General features: G+C 42.9%; 1 protein-coding gene across 3 annotated transcripts; it reads right to left on the bottom strand.

Annotated features, from left to right (window-relative positions):
* Positions 1-542: 542 nt before the first annotated feature.
* ZDHHC1 (zDHHC palmitoyltransferase 1) lies at positions 543-17,534 on the bottom strand. 3 transcript variants are annotated; one of them, XM_083452513.1, is made up of 12 exons: positions 17,242-17,534; positions 11,116-11,214; positions 9,914-10,132; positions 9,276-9,451; positions 8,348-8,449; positions 7,288-7,412; positions 6,807-6,965; positions 5,869-5,981; positions 4,407-4,492; positions 3,692-3,785; positions 2,284-2,395; positions 543-1,155 (listed from the first exon to the last, which is right to left on the bottom strand). In XM_083452513.1, exons 3-12 carry the CDS (start codon positions 10,130-10,132, stop codon positions 620-622), a joined length of 1,722 nt encoding a protein of 573 aa, XP_083308639.1. In that variant the 5' UTR covers positions 11,116-11,214; positions 17,242-17,534; the 3' UTR covers positions 543-619. The 3 variants fall into 3 exon arrangements, with proteins under 3 accessions (XP_083308639.1, XP_083308640.1, XP_083308638.1); XM_083452514.1 differs by lacking the exon at positions 17,242-17,534 and adding an exon at positions 14,625-14,847 and having other exon boundaries at positions 3,692-3,761; XM_083452512.1 differs by lacking the exon at positions 17,242-17,534 and adding an exon at positions 14,625-14,826.
* Positions 17,535-18,758: the final 1,224 nt, after the last annotated feature.

Below are 18,758 nucleotides of genomic sequence, written 5' to 3'. Positions count from 1 at the left end.
AGGGAAGCCACCCACTCAAAGTCCCTGGTTCTGGCCCTTGGCCATCGATGCAAGTCCTCCACTGTGAGGCCAGTGAATCTGCATTACAAGGCAAGAATAAGCCATCACAGAAAAGAGAAAACCCTTTCAGACAGAGAGATAGAAAAACAGAGCAGTTTCCAGAGGAGAGTGTAGGACGAGTGACTTTCCCACCCTGCCCCTTCCACTGTTGTGGTAGCTGCTTTTGGCACCCCATAGGAATACACTGCGTTCAGCAAAGGGAACAGGCTTGCTTCTGTGGGATCTGTAAGAGAGCTTGAAATAAGAATTCAACCACCTATAAGGCCTAGCCTTAAACCTTCAAACCTCCTGGTACCCATCAGTGAGGAAAGACTGTTGCCCAGGAGCAGATTTCTACAATTCCGTTGGCCTTCAAAGGCAAAATGACTTCCCTGCAAAAGCTACAAAGATGATAGAATAAGCCCTCTCCCCCATCCACAAAAGGCAGGTTAACAAGGAGCCATGACCAGCCAGCTCCAGAGAGCAAGACAGATGACTCAAGATTAAATCCTTGAACAGGAATATATTTGGAGAGTGAGCAGCCCACACATCCCTTCTTCTGCCTTGGCTCTTAGGATGTCTAAGCTGCGGTTGAACTGGTGGTTGAGTCCCATACATGGCAGTCCTGATCATCCACGTGCCGTTTACTGGAGCATTTTCTGTGGGGGGGTTCAAATGATGTTTCACCGGACCAGGGTTTGGGGACAGGTGGCTCCCCACTGCTTTTGCTCACAAAGATGGTTGGGATCTTAGGAGACAGTTCCAGCTCTTCCACCCGCTGCCCTGCAGGTGGCTGACAGTTCTTCTCTTTTGGGTTGTGTGTGGTGTTCTGGTGCTTCTCTCCTCCCCCTCTGGAGTGGACGGTGGGGAAGGGGAGATGCCGAGCGTTGCTCTGGGAAGCTGCATTTGGGGCACTGCTCCCCAGACGCGTCTGAGCCACGGGGATCTCATCCATGGACTCGGCTGACTCGGAATGGTAGTCAGCTGGAGGACCTGCGGCCTGGACAGGACCGTTGCTGCCTGTGGGTGTGACTATTTTGGGAGGGGCAGCCGGCATGGGAAGGCGAAGGCTGGAGGACGAGGATGTTGAGGAGGTGGCACCTGTGATGGAAAGTTCTGCAAACATAAGAGGAGGAAGAGGGGGTTAGGAAATGATATTTCCCTCCTTCAGCAGCAACAGCAGGGAACCTCCAGACCACAGACCAAATTAAGTCTGGAAGGGCTCATAATATGCCCTGTGAAGACATCTTCCACAAACCACACATGACCTTATATGTGGTATCAGATGTGGGCAGATAGAGATGTGGCTGCAAATCAATAATTGGAAACCTTAAAGTGTGCCCCAGATTGTTCCTTGGCAAGTGAGGCTTGCCATCAGCATCAAAGCATCAATCACCTGATTGGTGCTGACAACAAGCCTTGCAGGGATTGGCTGTGCTTCTGTATTCCCAACTGGAATGTTTCAATTAGGAACTCTACAGTGCAGCCAATCCCCACACAAAGAGGGGTTTGCTTTAAGTACTGACCAGCATTTACACTAGTAAGTTCTGTTGCATCACCTGATGACTGACAGGAACTGACAGGTAGGCCACCTTGCCCACCTACCATACTCAGGGGAACTCAAGGGAACTCAGGATCAGGCCCAGCAGCTGGATCCTATCCACCACCCCTGTTCCACAAGAAAGGCCAAGAGGCAAACAGAACAGAGCTCCAGTCTCCATGGGCTTTGGAGTATGAATCTACTCTTTGGCATGTAGAAAGAAGTGAGCTAGAGAAAGGAGAGGTGGCAGCTCTGCAGTTAAATCTGGAATCTACTGATTGGTCAGCTAGTTATATGGTTTCTGCTGCTGAGAAGAAATGCTCCAATGTTTAGAGGCTGTGCAGTGCGGCAGGAAAAGGAGGTGCCTCCCTAAAGGCTGTTTGGCCTGGAAAAGTGTTTTCCACAAAACTCTGATCAACCTAAGACAGCTGCGGTTATGGATCTCTATGGCATTATCTTACTTTCCCTATTTTATTGGGGGGGGGGGGGGACATAATTATAAAAAAGAAAAAGAACTGTGCTGTTTAAAACAATAGTACAAACCATGTCTATAACGTCCTATATAATGCCATGTCCAAAATTTCTATACACTGAAAGGTTATTTATTAAACTAAGAAAATGCCTGCCTTCATACACCATTCATGACCCCATAACCTCTCTTTGAATACTTTCTACTTCTGACTCTCTCCACCTTTTCCTTTTACCTGGTTGTAAAGCTGGAAGAGAGGACCATGGGCCATCAGCCGCCTTGGATCTTTCTTCTGACACAGAAGAGGGGACTTTATGCAACTTCTTTCTCCTTTTCTTCTTCTTTTTCTGAAGTTACACAACAAGACAAATCTGCTTAAAATCATTGCAATTTTAATGGTTAGAGGATGGTGGCTAACCTTTTACTGGCCTGAGGCCCAGATTCACCCTTGGCCAGCCCACTGGGGTTGAATGCCAGTGGTGTGGCCAAAATACACTCTCATGCTACACTCATGGGAATAATCACACAGCCTCCTGCTTCAGCTGATCTGTGCCGATCAACTGAAGAGGGAGTGTTATCACTCCCTTCCTGCTCATAAAATGATTAATCTGATGACCAGGGAGGAAGTGAGTTGTGTTTCCAATAGGGAGTGGGCTGAGCAGAGAGAAACAAAAAGCAACAATGGCTTTGCAACTGCCACAACAGATGGGGGCTTGGAGGCAGGGAAAAATGCTTTGGGTGGTTTGCCAATCCCGGATTAGAGTGACAATGAAGGACCTGGATGACCAGAGTTAAAATTCTCACTGAGCCTTGAAGCTCGCAGGGTGACCTAGGAGCAGTCACTCTTTCTTAGTCTAAAAACCTCTGAGGATAACGGGGGGGGGGGGGGTGAGCAAGGGCAAAGAACAATGTGGTCCCACTGACCCCTTTAAGGAAGGAGGGAGGAGTGATAAAAAGTAAAACAACGAGTAAGATGTTAGGTATCAAACTAGCACCACTTCCTTCCATTTTAAAATGGTTTTATAACTGATGATTGAGAGTCAGTGTGATGTAGACATTAGATTGTTGGTCTGGGGCTTGGGAGATTCAGGTTCAAATCTCTTCTCAGCTATGACGCACACTCGGTAATCTTGGGCCAGTCACTATTTTTCAGCCCCTCTCTCTCTCTCTCTCTCTCTCTCTCTCTGTGAGTGTGTGTGTGTGTGTGAACTGCCTAGAGGAGGGTTATTGTTTTTTACAGTTAAGTGGTATACAATTTTAAAAATAAAATAAGTAATAAATACCCTCAGAATGAGAGAGATGATTTTCCATGAAAACATGGAAAAGAAGGAGAAAGTGCACATCTGACCCTTTTCATATTTAGCCTCAGTACAACACTGCTTTCAGTTTAAGAGCATTCAAGAACCCCATTCCTCATACTGCCATCAAAGTATGAACTTTGTAATTTTGCTTCAATGGAAGGATACAAGCAGATAAAGGGCCACTAACCACAGAAGGGAAAATGTCAAGGATACAAGTTGAGCTGTGAATGATAACAGCTGCCGATGAAAGAGGAAGTGTGGCATGATGACTTATACCCCAAGATCAGGCGCAGCAGCACAGCCCCAGCACAAAAGACTAGAATTCACAGCTCTATCTCTCACCTGTGGCTGGTCTCCATCTTGCACCTCTGATTGCTCAGGGGTGAGGATGAGCTTGGTGTCTGAGCCATCACTGCGAATGCAGAACTTGGTTAGGCTGAAAACAGAACAGGCAGTGCTGATTTCTTACATACCAATCCATCTACATTGCAATTGATACAAGCTTCACCTCCTTTGTCAGCCCATCAAGCCTTTGCTACTGGAGTTCTAGTCTGAACTCCCAGAATTTCTTCAGAAAGAAGAAATGCCTTCAGTTTTTGCTTTTTTAAAATACAAAAACAAGAAGTAACAAAATAAAAATGTCACACCATGTAAATTATAATAGTTTAACATAATTTTCTTCTTCATGTGAAATCCATTTGCAATGTGGAGAATTTCTGTATATTTCATCTTAATATTATAATTTGTATTTAATCTCTTTTCCATGATTTGAGGAAATGCTTTGATAAAAGTTGTTCCATGTGTCCCTTTAGTAACATTTATACACAGGGAAACTTCTCTTATAGCCCATTCACACAAACAGCTAGCCTCTCTACTTGTACCTATGAGATTATGTACATTGAGAATGGTGTTATGACACCTCAGATGCCTGGAAAAACTGGAAGTGCTAATTTTTCCTCCCCTCAGAGTGACTTCATTAAACTACCTGCTGTGTCTCTAGAACAGCTTCTAGGTAAGCTCAGTTATATGAAAAGAAACTTAACATCGCTTTACTCACTCTTTCCCAGATGCTAGTCCTGTAGAGTCTTCCACCTGGATCTCAGGATTGGTATATCCAAGGCTTCCTACATAAAACTGCATTTCCTGAAATGTGCAAGAGTTATTTTAAAACAGAGGCAAGTGAACAACCCAGGCATCCTGGCAAGTTAGTTTCCCTCTCTTTATTGTAAGTCAAAATTACTGTAAAACCCTGTTTCTACAAATGCCTCCGTATCATGGGGCAAGGAAGGAACATTTGGTTATTTAGCTCAGGTACCTGTAGATTTCAACATCACCATTACTTTTTAAAAGCCTGGTCCTATAATATATTTTCCCAGAAGGAGGTCCCAGTATGTTCCGTGGGGTTTGTTCCCAAGTAAACATGAACAGATTGCAACTTCAGAGCCACTTGCATATAGTTCACTTTTTCAAGTTGTATTTTAGATGATAAAAAGATTAAAGGCTTGGGCAATAGTTTATGAACAATATAAAATTATGCTGTGTTTAGTTGAGCACCAACACTATCAATCATTTCATTTAAAAGTCACTAGCTCCCTATTAATGCCATGTGCCAGTCATGGCTTGCACCTCCCTTTGACAGCTTGGTTTTAGTCTGTACAAGTTTCTGCACAAGTTTCTTACATATCTGAAATTCAGCTCAAAGCTAGATTCGAGTATACAAGCTAAACTGTCTCTCACCATGCAGCGCTGAGAGACTATGGAAGATCATTTTGTACCCAAAGTGCACAAAATCCACTTGGAATGGATGATTTCTTTAAATTGTACAACTGAATTTATTGTCAATGTGAATACTGTCTATACATTCCAAGAGAGGATTGATCAGGCATATGATGCATGAGAATCATTTTTTTTTTAAATTCTTTTTAAAATTCTTTTTAAAATGCTTCTTTTTAAAGAAGTTGTAAATGCTGTGTTTCTCTTAAAAGAATAATTTGGTCAGTATTAAATGATCCAAATATAAGGATCATTTATATAAACCAAATCAATGCCCTCTGCTAAAAACACTGAGTTAAAGGAGATTTTTCTATCTATATCAGGGTTGGGAAATCCCAGGACTGTGGGTGCAACTTGGCTTGGCATGGGTCCCAATTGGGCCCACAAGGTCATTTCATCCAAACCTGATGCCAGGTGTGGGGTAGGGAGAGGCACAATTGGATCAGCTGCCTGACTGAGTTCCCCGATCCCTGAAGAAAGCAGCTTTGCCAGCTCTCGAGAGAAAGACCTTTTATGGTAAGATTTTAAATACATTCCCAATGTAGGTTTTAAAACACCACCACCACAGTGCTGTCTTTTACACTTCATCTCTAAGGAGCAAGCAGAGCACTTTGACTCTCAATCTCAGTAATGGGTACCACCATGCTGAGACTGGAAGATAAGCTGCAGGAGCCAGCAAACTACTCTGTGTGCCTTGTCAGGTCAGATCCAGCCCATAGGTCACAGGTTGGTCACCCCTGCAATACCTGAATAGGCCTCACTTGAGGAGGGCAGGATTCTAGCTGCTTGACAGGATCCTTCATCTCCTGAGGGGGACGTTGTTGCACAATGTATTCGTAGGTGGTCAATCGATGCCACACTAATGAAACGGAAAAGAGAAGAATTAAATGATAGAAAATCTGCCAGCTCAGACACTGCATGAATAAAGGTGGAAAAGCTCAGAATTATTAACTAACATCCTCCTTATGGGTTCTCAATAAATAATACATTTTTCATTGTTAAATCAAAGGGCAGAAGTGTTAAGTAAACACTGCATGCAAAATACTCCAATCCAAACAAAAGTCATGGGTGGTCCTTGGAGAACTGTGATGGGAGAGTACTATGAACTCCACTGTCTATCCAGACCATAAGTGAATGTATGCCCCAGTCACCTTCACCTTCAGCTGCATTCACACTTTAGAAAGATATTTGAATGGGAATGTACTATTGCCATTCTGCTTATTACTACCCCACCATTTGAAAGTTGGGATAGACACACACTCAACCACTGGGGAATAGAGGCAGACAACTGTTGGAATAAAAATGCTAAGAAGAGTAAGATGAATCTGAGCAGAGAGAAGAGAGACCAACTACATCAGCTTAGCTGGGACCAACTGCTATTTGGCTTCTCTTCTCCCAAAACTGCCTCCTCAGTGGCCAGTTCAGCTGGTCACTTCTAAGGGGAATTATGTAACTTTAAGACTTAGTATCTGAATTTGCTTGTCTTTTCTCTTCTCTCATTTCCTTTTCCTTTTGTATTGTGCCTTAGATTGGAAGCCTGTGTGCAAATACTTACTTCTTTTTATAGTCTCTGCAGAGTATTTACATAGACAATAGAAAACATATCCCAGTTGCTCCTTACACAGCATGCGCACAGCGGGGGTTCCCAATTAACATGAACTTCAGGATAAAAAGTGATACTTACTGAGGTAAATGTGGAAGATCAGCAGGTGACCCAACAGGAACAGAGTCAGCAGCCCCAGGAGAATCAGAACCCCAGTCAAACCCAAAATGGCAGGTCCTTGTGTCTCAATGGGAGCAGCAGGAAGGAACACAAACCACACATCCGTCTGGTTCTTCAGGCCTAGAAAACAGAATTATACAAATAAGGAAATTGAAGCCAAGTCTGGAGCCATGGAACATCTGAAGGGGAGTGATACTGAGAAGGTGCAAAATACCTTTGCTGCTCAGGTCAAAGGGAACTATTTCTAAGAAGCTTTGAGCTTGAACATCTCTTTATAGATGTTAACTATTTAAGAAATTGCATCATGCCACTCTTGATCATAGAATGCTGTAATAGCATATGATAATTGGGATACTTATCACTAGAGGTGCTCCCTGAGGGAACCTAGCTGAACAAAGTGTTCACATTGAGACAGTTCCTCATGCAGAGTGTGGGTTGATACCTTCAAAGTGCTGGTCTGTGCGCAGTCTCATGGGGTTAAGGAAGAACTCCACAAAAACGTAGCAAGCAATGAGTAGGATTAGGAGAAGGCCTAGGATGGCAGATATCACGCTGTTCAGAAAAAGCCTGCCAAGGAAATAGAAGGTCAGTTAGCACTACTCTGTCTGTTGAATGATCCCGGTTCTTCCCATCCACTTTCTCCATACGATTCATAATTTTATGCAACTTGCTTTTCTTTCTAAACCAAAAAGCCCCCAACGTTATGGTCTTTCCTCATAAGAGAGTTGCTCATGCCCTTTTCTGCAACTTTTTCCTGCTCTACAACATCCTTTTGAAAGTTCACTCCCAGAACATGGCACTCCAAGAGGTCACACCATAGATTTGTATAAAAGCATTATGATATTGGCAGTTTTGTTTTCAATTCTGTTCCTAATGACCCTGAACATGGAATTCTAATGCACACTGGGTTTGTGGTTGTTTTTTTTAACTATGCACCATGACCCTTAGATCCCTTTCCTGGTCAATCATTGTCTGCTCAGACCACATCCGTGTATAAGCGAAGTTGGGAATTTTTTTTTTGCCTCAAAGGCCAGAGGGATGTGCATGTACTGTGGCACACACTACAGAACTCTATCCTAATTTAAGTTTGACTTGTGACACACATGCCAAAAAAGGCTGGCATCACCTACTTCAGAGCTACTAAAAGAGGACAAAGCTTAACCTTCAGTAGCCAGAAGGAACAGAGCAAGAAAGTGAGCTCTATGTCCAGCTGTTTGAGTTAGGGTTCAAAATAAGCATTTGGACAGAGATCCCTAATCTTTGGCTAAATAAGTTCTACTCTGTGCTCCCTTTTAAAAGCTACTGAAGAAGTAGGCATACAATTCTGCCTGCAAACTTAAGGGTGCTCTCTGATTTGTATGGAGTATGCTGTAATTTTGAAAAGGAGAGAAACTAGGTATTTGGACAATAGTGGCTGAAGCACAAGGCACAGGGATGATTCAACAGTCTTGCACAGTAGCTTTGCTTGTGTGGATTAATGCTATGAAAGACATGACCCATACCAATAGTTCCTCTCTCCCACACAGTTGTTAAGCCACATGCAGTGATGATCAAATCCACACACACACTTGTTGCAGGTCCCACAGTGCTTTGATCTGGAGCTCCTAACAATAAGAAAGGAATGTTCATGTTAGAGTGGATAAAACCTGCAAAACAGAACTAATTACAGTTTGTTGCTCATGCCTCTCACAGTCTGGCTTGCTACGTTAGATGCCTAAAACACAAAGAAAGGGGGAAGAATAGCACACCTAAGTCTACTAAAGACCAACATTACACACTCTCTTTCTTCCCCTGTTTCTTTCTCTCAGGCTACAAACCCAATTGAGCCTACTTATATATTTTGCAACAATGCAACTCCCACTTAAATGCAATGAAGCAGCATGAGACCACTGCTCTTTTCTTAATTGCTGCTGACTTTTATGCTTCCTGCCAGCACACCTGAGCAAGATCATTCTAGCCTCTCTCTTAATGCTACAATAAAAATACTGAAAGACGAGTATGTTGGGCAAGCCAAAATCCCTACCTAACCACTGTGTCCAATGCACAAACACAATGGTGCTGGTGGTTCTTGCGCTGTCCATGACTTCCTGCCACCAATGTAGCAGAGCCACTGGCTTCCAGTGAAATGAAGCAACAACAAAAACACAGGACCCTACCAACAGGAAAAATCATTGCCCTGGCAGTATTTGTTTCCATAACTTGAACTGAGGAAAAATTAAGGACTGGACTGCTTCTGGAACCAGAAATGGGTATTTAGTTGGCAGCCTTGTGCTCAATAAATCACCAGTTCTCCAATGAAGGTAGAATATAACTCCACAACTATTACACACATGCTTCATCTGATATTTCCAATACTTGACTGCTGTCTGTGAGAGGATTCAATGCAATAAACTTACAGAAAACACAAGGAAGAGCAAGACTATTACTTACACATTGACATCACAGATGTGACAGTGGCGGTTTTCAATGACGTGAGCATGCTGGCTTCGATTGAAAGTAGTGAGTGGCCCCTGGTAATTCTTCTCTCGCACACCGTCATCAGCTGGGTCAATAGAAACTGCTGTAAGATGAACTACTAGATGGCAGAGAAAAAACACTCCGGGACACTGAAGTGGACACAGTTAAGGGTTGTCTCTACAAATATACTGACTTCTCATTTTCAGGGTCCCATTTAAGTGGGCAAAATATCAGATTTAATCTCTTCAGTTAAGAAAAAGGTCGCTTTTGTCACCAAGTGAGTCAAAGGATTCAAATTATCATTCATTCACAAAGGCACAGGAAAAGTAAAATTAACAAGGAATGTGCGCAGCATTGAGAGCGAAAGGACACTGCAAAACGCCATGAGCCATTAGTGTACAGAAAATTGCATTTATTCTTTTAGAAAGCGTAAGATATTACTGAAATGCAACAATCCTACAAATTGCAGTAAAGTAAGGGTATAGTCTGAACGATAGGAACACTCAGTGATTTTGCTCACTAAAGGTTTTCTACCATTCCTAAATACCTCACCAGTAATTGTGACAGCTGTATTTGCAATACTATGCTGAAACATCAACATGTAAGGATACAATATACCCAGCAGGAACCCAGTGCGCAGGCAGGAGTGGCACAAGGACCCCAAAGCCAACCACTGCAAAGAAGAGGTAGAGCAGCCAAGCCACAAACTGGAATGGATGGGGAGGCCAGCTCCAGCCATTTCTCCGGGCATGCTGGGACTGGGCCTCATGAGCTGCTTCATCACTCTTCTCTGGTGCTGTCTTATTAGGTGGTTTATTGCAGATGTTCATCTACCAGAAGCAGAAAAGAAAGCTTTATTTATCTGAAAGATCAATTGCGTTGCCCAAATATGCCCACTTGACTACTTTGATCTGCGGAACTGGCACTGTTACAGGTGCCACATAATATAATTTGTTCTACATTTGTAGGAAATGGATCTTTAAGTATGGCAGCACCCACACTTTGGAACCTCCTGCCTATTGACACCTTCACTGTCCTCTTTTCAGTGCCTGCTAAACACAGTTTTCTTCAGACAAGCCCAACCTGATTTGTAGAATGTTCGTGTGTGTTTTAATCTGTTTAGTTTATTGCTGATTTTTTTTATAAAAAAGTTTCAAACAGTTGCTTTTAACTGTTTCTACTGATAACGTTATTGTTCTGTAAACCACCTGGAGGTTTTTAAAAAGCAAGCAGTGTATAAAAAATATGAAATAAATAAATAATAAAAGACCACCCCATAAGACAATACTGCAGCTGGCCTTGTCTCTTTGGAGGTTTGCTTAGACCAGGTCTAAAGGTTACATCTGTTATACTGTTAGGCGCTGAGATAGGTGCAATGTTGCCAAGTGTGCTATTGCTCTAGGTGAGAACTGTGTAATGCTTTGCATCCCAACCCCCGTAGCTGAATGAGTATGTGTGCTTTAGTGCACTGTGGAAACATATCTCACCAAACATAAGTAGTTCTGAAGCAAAGTTTTCCCTCCCCTGTCCATATGTCTGCCTTTAACCAGTATGTATGTCTAATGACTTTCTGCATTTATGCTAAGTACTTTGACAAGCAAACAGAGGGAAGAGGAGGACTGGATTATCTCCACAAGTTCAGCTACTTTGTCTTCTGCACAAATCTAATACAAGCACCCTTACTTGATATTTATTACAAACAAGCAAAGACGTCACATGAAAACTCTAAGCTTCACAAGGTGTGTGTAACCTGGAGAAGCCCAAGGCCATGGAAGACTATAAAAGTTGCAGAAGTCATGGAGGCTTCCCTTACCCCAGCCGCAAGATGGTGGCCTCAGTTTCTCAGTGCAGGCTCCTTTAATCTGATCATGTAGCTCTTAAAATGTTCTCATAAGGCCCACAGTCCTTTTCTCTGTAGATAGTCAAGAGTAAATTAGAAGGATTAAATCATATCAAAAACAATCTTTTGAAAAAATACGATACATAAAGGCTTCTGTGCCAAAGCCTTCAATACAAAAATGATACTTTACATTTTAAGTAATACTGTTTTTAAAAACAATCTTGTATCTTTTGCTTTTTGACCCATTTCATCTCTATCCAGTGAAGACAGGTGTGATGGAAAAGCTCACCGAATAGGTCATCCTTTATTGCAAAGCAAAGCCCACTTCATTCTCCAATATTCATATATTTGTAGCTGAACTACAAAAGCTAAAAAGAGGCAAGCTATCCACTGTCTGCTTTGGCTGGTGAAACTGGAACACAACAGACACTTCTACAAGAGGTGAAAATTCATGATTCTCCTTTAACAGAGGTTTTTTGGTTTTTTTTTTAAGCAGAGGCTAAAGCAACTGATTTTATGAATTGGCAGAGGAGTGACTTTGATGCCACTCCCTAGGGAACACAACACTAGTGTATTGCCAGATCTCCTAGACACTTTCTTATAAATACACACGACAACACGAGGACTGCACACATGCGCTCACAGTACTCAAATACACAACACCCAAATTTTCGTAGTCAGGGATTGCAAACATTTTTTGAAAGAGCAACAGTCTCAAATGGCAACCACAGAAAGCTTGTGTAGTCTGGATGTCTCTAGTTAAAATCTGATCTCTATCATGTACGCACTAGATGGGTTTAGGGAAGCCACTATTTTTTCTGATCCAGACTTCTTCATTTAGAAAACAGGGATAGTAATATTAGACTGTTTTACAGGATTGTTGTGAGGATTAAAAAAAAGTGTTGTAAACATTCATATTATTATGAATCACAGCAGATGATTAAGGAGACAAAAATATATAAATCTATAGCTCTGCTAGACAGCACTTAACGGAAGCTCCCATACCTAGTCAAGTCTTATATTGTACCTGAGGGTTCAGGAATTTACACAGCATCAATCACACTATGATTTCCCTCAACTTGCTGGTAGTTAGAAAGACAAACGCCAGAGTTGATAGTTGAGTGATGTGAGCTAGATGTGTAAAAGCAGTAGGCTGTTAAGTAAGAGAGAGGTGGAGGGGGGGGTGCCTGATTTTCATTTGAATCCAATGCTATAGGAGAAGCAAGACCAAATTGGGTTGCTAATGCTGTGACCACCCTCATCATACACTCAGGTTGTATATATGTGTAAATAAACCATATAGCAGTCAGTCAGGTTGTATATCCACAGTAGTGACCAGAGGACAAATGACCACTGGGAGGAGGACAGAAAGAAGAAATGCCTTGGTACACTTGCATCAGAACAACCAGATGCCTTCATCTGCCCCAGCTGCAACAAAACATGTCTCTCCCCTATTGGTCTCTACAGCCACAGCAGGCACTGTAACTCTCCAACAGTTTGACTTCACCCCCAAAAGTGTACTCTTCCATTGTCTCCCGAGACAGATGGATGTCAACCAAACCATATATCATAAAGACACCACAGTCTCTGCCGAACCTTATTCCAAAGGAAACATGAACCCTGAGTAAGCAACTGGAACCTCTGGAATCTCATACTGCTCAGAGATTGGGGTGACATGTAACAATACTACAATCTAGTTCTCACTTAAATGGTAAACCTTTGTCTAGGCTGCACAATTTCAGTCTGTCCAAGTAGGGGGGCACTCATATAATGGAATGTCCCCCAGTCCAGCTAAATCAGAAGAGAACCATTAATCTCAATGGGTCTACTCTAACTATCACTAATACCCTTTATGTCAAGCAAAATGATTCTTGCCTCATCTTCTCCTAGACAAGCTAGTTTTCTACATAGAGAACACTTTTTGTACAAAAGACCATTCAGTTATGTGAGCATCCCCACAGTCTGAAGTGGTACAGCCCAGACACAGATCTACCACTAGTGTTAGAAACTGAAATATGAAAGCTAGGAGCTAAATGGAACCTTAAACCTAGGTTATGGGAACAACAACGGAATGTCTATGTGCACTTTTTTAATAACAAGAATACACTGCTGAAAATGAATGTGCTACAGCTAAAATATTATGTTCTATTTTTTCACATGGTCTAGTCCTTCCCCTGTCCACCACCCTAATATTCTTAAGAAGGTCTCTTCTCCAGTCTTCAGAGAGTAGCTGGAAGTGGGGAGGCACAAAAAAGTTCTCCTTTGCTTCCACACTGCAGTCTTATTCTGAAATTTTAGGTGCAGTACTGCGCCCAGAGCTCAGAAACTGCTCATGCTAATGAAATTCCAAGTTGCAAAATGCACCTAAAACAATGAGAGTTTCAAACACTGTCTACCACCTTAGTAAGAACTAGCTGGTGAGTGGGTGTTTAAAAGTTATCTGAATTATCAAAGGCTAATTGAGGAAGGAAATATAGTGATCTGGTTGGTTAGAACTGGAAGCAAACATATTGTCTCCAAGCTGGGAAGAAGGGGAGTTATTTTTCCACATGCCTTTCCGAGTTCTGAAAAGTGAAAACTGAGGTACCTTTCACAGAAACAGCGGCCCATGCCTTAGAAAATTAGGTGTAGTATACCAGGAGATGTTCAGAGGCTACTAATATGGAGAAATTAAAGTGCCAGTTCATAAATCACAACTGTCCAAATGTCTCAAATAGGATTTAAGAAAAAGCCAGTCAGTGGAAGGAAAGCACATATAATGGAAAACTTGCATTTTCAGTTCTCAGCAAGCTCAGTTAAACATCAAGAGAGCCGTGGAGTCAAAAAGGTTGAAAATCTCTGGCTAAAAGTGTCTAGCCTCCCTGAAAATAAATCTGGATGTCTGAACACTGAATAATAAACAGGTTGTCTGGGAGCACCCAGTGTATAACTATACCTGTAACACGGGATAACTAAGACTTCATGCATCTGATGAAGTGGACTGTAGTCCAGGAAGGCTTATGGCCATAATAAATTTGTTAAGTCTTCAAAGTCCCACAAGCATTTTTTTTTAAAAAAAACTTATACTACTGTGTGTCCCAATCAGAGGGGCTCACTCCTAGGAAAGTGTGCACAGATAACTGCCTGCATAACTTCCGAGTACACGTGTACAGGATCGTGCTTGCCATTCACTTCCGTATAACGTTTAGTATAATTCCAGCACTAATTAAGCAGAGGTAGATTTAATAAAAATTAAAATAGATTTAAACTCGACAGCCAGAGAGAGAGAGACCAGCTCTTCTCAAGCCAAGACGCCGGTGATGGCACAGAGTCCCTTCCTCTATCCCAAAAAATACTTCCATAGAGGTTCGTAGAAAACCACGAGCACCCCATAAGTCCACGATCCCCCCTCTCCCCCCGACGGGAAAGGCCTCACTCCGGCGGCTGTATAAATCCAACCCCCACCCACCAGGGGAAGGGGGGCCCGAGTCCGTCCTCCTCACCTTCCCCCCCCAGCTCAGTGGCGGTTCCGGGCGGCCACACACCCGCCTCATGCCCGGGATCGGGAGGGCGCTGAGGGGCCCCCTTCCTCAGGGCAGGCCCTGCTGGACCAAAGGCTCCTCGGCGCGGGTCAGGCCGCGGGGCCCGTCTCCATGGCGACAGGAAGGGCAGCGGCCCGACTCCTCCCCCATCCTTCCAAGCCCCGCCCCGCCTCTCTCTCCCTGCCTCTCGCAGTTTCCCCAGGTAGCCCGCCCCCTCCTGGCAGGCACAGGGTACTGCAGCTCTCGCCGCGAAAACACGGGCGTATCCGGCGGCTTCATTTTTTGGCACCCGAAATGCTCCTCGAAGGACAACGGGCTCCTTATCAGGCGTCTCACTTCGAAAGAAGACTCGTTCGTTCTTCACAGCCCCACACAAATCTCGTTTCAAATACAGAGAGGACCAACGCCTCCAGCTTGAAGCAAAAGGCACACCAACTCCAAACCAAAAGTGCCAAAAGAGAAATGTTTCTTCTCCTGCTCATAATATTAGAACTCCTGGACAGGCAATGAAGGCAGAGTGTCTGAAGATTCAGGAGACCCAAAAGAAAATGCTTCCTCACACAGCACGTAGTTGTCAGTCATATGGCTGTGGGGTGGGGGGTTTTAAAGTTAGAATATATACTTTTGTTTATATTTTGTGTTATTATTTATTGCATTTGTATCCCACGTCTTCCTTCAAGTAACTCAGGGTGGAATACACAGTTTTCCTCCTCCAATTCCCACAACCCTGTGGGGTAGGTGAGGATGAGAGTAACTGGCCCAAGGTCTCTCAGTGAGCTTCATGGTCAAGGACGGATTTGGTCTCCCAGGTCCTACTCTGACACTCTAACCCAGGCATCCCCAAACTCGGCCCTCCAGCTGTTTTGGGACTACAACTCCCACCATCCCTAGCTAACAGGACCAGTGGTCAGGGATGATGGGAACTGTAGTCCCAAAACAGCTGGAGAGCCGAGTTTGGAGATGCCTGCTCTAACCACAATACTGCACTGATTGTCTACAAGGGAACTTCCATTTGTAATATTTTATTTCCTCATCTTTTAAGAATACTTTATTTGCTTTCTGCGTTGGCTGTGAATTCTCCTTACACTTTTGATGCTCCTTTTATGTTTATTTTGATACTGAAAAGAATACGCTATTCGGTTGTTAATGGTGTTTTACAGAAAATGGTCTCTCTTTTTTTGTATTTGCTGTTTATTAAAGATGTTTTAACCCATGTTGAAAACCGTTTATTTTGTTTAGCTGGTATAGAAATTGATTAAATAAATGGAATTCAATAGCACAAGTTGTAGTGATGGTCTCCAACTTGGTTGGCTTTAGAAGATAAGTCAAATTTATAGAGAATAATGGATACTAGCCACACAATGGTTGTGGTCTACCTCCATAATATTGGAGGCAGTATTTTGTTGGAGATATCAGTTGCTGGGAATCACAAGCAGACTTGCTTATGTCCTGCTTATGGCTTCCCATAGGGAACTAATTAGCCACTGTGAGAACAAGATGCTGGAGCAGAGGGCCCATTGGCCTGACCTGGCAGGACTCTTGTTATGTTCTTAAAGTGACACTTTTTATTCCATGTCACTCATGTATCTCAGAATATCAAAGACACAGTTGCCTCTGAACTTATGCAGAAAGTCTTGCACCCCCTACAACCACCCACCCACCTGAAATTAAAGGACAGGACTTCTGTGGTCTAGCACAGGGGTGGTCAGCTTTAGAGTAACTCCCTAAGGGGGTTGCAGCGGCAGTGGGCAAAGCCAGAGACAAAGAGTGTTCTGGATTAAGTAATCTGGAATAGAGACTCCTGATTCAGCTTTCACCAGATTAAAGTCCCAGTCCTGTGCTAGTCTACTCAGATGTAAGCCACACTGGGTTTGATGGTATTATTCTCAAATAGATATACAGAATTTATTTGTTAGTTAGTTAGTTAGTTAGTTAGTTAGAGCTATTGTTCTGGAAAGAAAGTGAAAGCTACCGGTATTTCTTTTTTACTTTAGTGTGCTATACAAACAGGTATGGTAGAAGCATACCAGCTTGTTTTCAGATAGCTAAGGAAAATCATCCTTTCCCTACAACCAGGGGAAAAGTTGTTAAAAAATCAATTTATGTTTATCAAATAAAATAATGATGCAATTGTTCTCAAACTACATAGAAAAAAATGGAGAGGGAGCTCACTTAAACAAGAAAAATGAGGAACAGAACAGGAAGGAACTCTGATGAAGCAGAATAGGGTAGTTTCAGGTGATGGACGTTGTATAAAATGAGATTGGGGGCTGCTTCTAGCCCCTTGGAGTGCTGGTTGCTGACCTGTGCTCTAGCACTTCTTCTTACAAACTGAATACTTATTTGGTAAGAGTAGATATATGAATGTTATCCACATGTACACAACACGTGTGAATACTGTCTCAAAATACTTGTTTCTGTTCCTTTTGTACAAAATCAGAAAATGAGTTCAAAAACCTGGTATCTACAAACATGTTGAATTTAAACTTCTTTTTTAAAGAGCAATTTCCCTAGGCAATAAAAGTGGCTTTTAGAGTTCCATATTATCTCAACAATTTATTCTGAAGGTTGTACTTACATTAAATGACTAAAAAGCTTCCATTGTGGCTCCAGTAAGGTTATACACACAGATGCTTCGTTTTTGCCTGAAAACCAGGACACTCTGTCAAATGCAAAAGCTTGCATACCTTCAGCAGAAAAGGCCCCAAATGAAGAAAAAACCCAACAACTTCCCTCTTGGATTACTGCATTTCTTTCACTTAGGCTGTACTGGACTCCATTCTCTCTCTCGAGGCAGCAGCACTGATGGAAACTGACTGGCTGGGAAACATGAAGAAATCTCTAAATAGAGCTACTGGAGTAAATCCAAAACACTGGAAGAAACCTAATGTGTAAAATATTTAAAAACAAGTGGGTTGCCACTCCCTTTCTGGCCTATGACGATGTGGAAGCTGTGCAAGACCACACCCTATCCAGCCTTCAAAATAAAAATCCCATTTAGAAGTTGAAATATACAGAGAGAAATAATGGAGTACATATTTTCCTTGAAGAAGGGGAGGGTACTGAAGGGAAGACATTGAACGGGGCTAGCAAGCTTTAATCAGACGACAGACAAGGGAAGTTGTATTTTAAGGAGCAGACGTCATCCTTTCTTCTTTATCTTCAATGTTCCCCTTTCCTTTTCTAACCAGATGCTACTTCCAATTTGGGTCATGGGGGGATGAACCCCCACCCCATTCCTAGCTTTTTTTTTTTTAAAGAGTGTTTCTAGCACATGTAAGATACGAGACAAAATGTTCAGGCAGTATTCTCATGTTTTGTGAGAAATCAGGCCACTCTCCCCTTTTCATTTGTTTTACTTCTGCTCCACCACAACTCCAGAAAAATTCCTGCAGACCCCCCATAATGTGAGAGTGCACCCTCCCCAAATCGCTACTTCCTGTTCATTCTGATCGTATTTTCAGGGTAATGGAGCACCTCAATGCTTTTCTCCCTCCTGTTCTCAGCATCTTATTTATTTATTTAACTAGCTAACTAACTAACTAAATTGCATCCTGCCCTTTGGGATACAAATCCGTCCAAGGCAGATTACAGTGAACATTAAAAAGTCACCAGGATATTTCTCACAGGGCAGTTGATCATAGATCTTATTTGGCCAAGGATGGAAAAAGTTCAGTAAGAGCAGGCCATGAGGTGGTCTTTGCTGCCTCTCCTGAAATCCTTCCTGCAGGACAGCTGATGGAGATCACCTTGGGGAATGTCCAGCAGTTTGGCTGAGCTGCGTCTGATGTCTCCAATGCCCTCAAGCAACTTGGCCTCACACTCCAGTCAGCTGGGGCTGGGGGTAGAGCAGCGAGCTGGGGGTAGTGGGTCAACATGCCCTAGCATGGTTGCTTCCAGTTGTTGTCTTCCACATGCAGGTCTATGTGCTAATATTTCTGTTGTGGGAAGGTGGGGTGCTACTTCTGTGAGGCTTTCATCCATCCTGCCCATGTCCTCTTGCAAAACAGCTCCCCTCACCACTCTGCCCTGAATTGCCACCAGTAAGGTATACTAAGTGCCTCTCCCTAAGCAAAGCCCCCTGAAGACATTCCT

Source organism: Podarcis tiliguerta (assembly GCF_965153285.1).
Source record: "Podarcis tiliguerta genome assembly, chromosome: 8".
In the NCBI taxonomy this organism is placed as follows: Eukaryota; Metazoa; Chordata; class Lepidosauria; order Squamata; family Lacertidae; genus Podarcis; species Podarcis tiliguerta.
The sequence above is the reverse complement of the archived record's forward strand: the minus strand, read 5'-3'. Positions and strand labels throughout refer to the sequence as shown.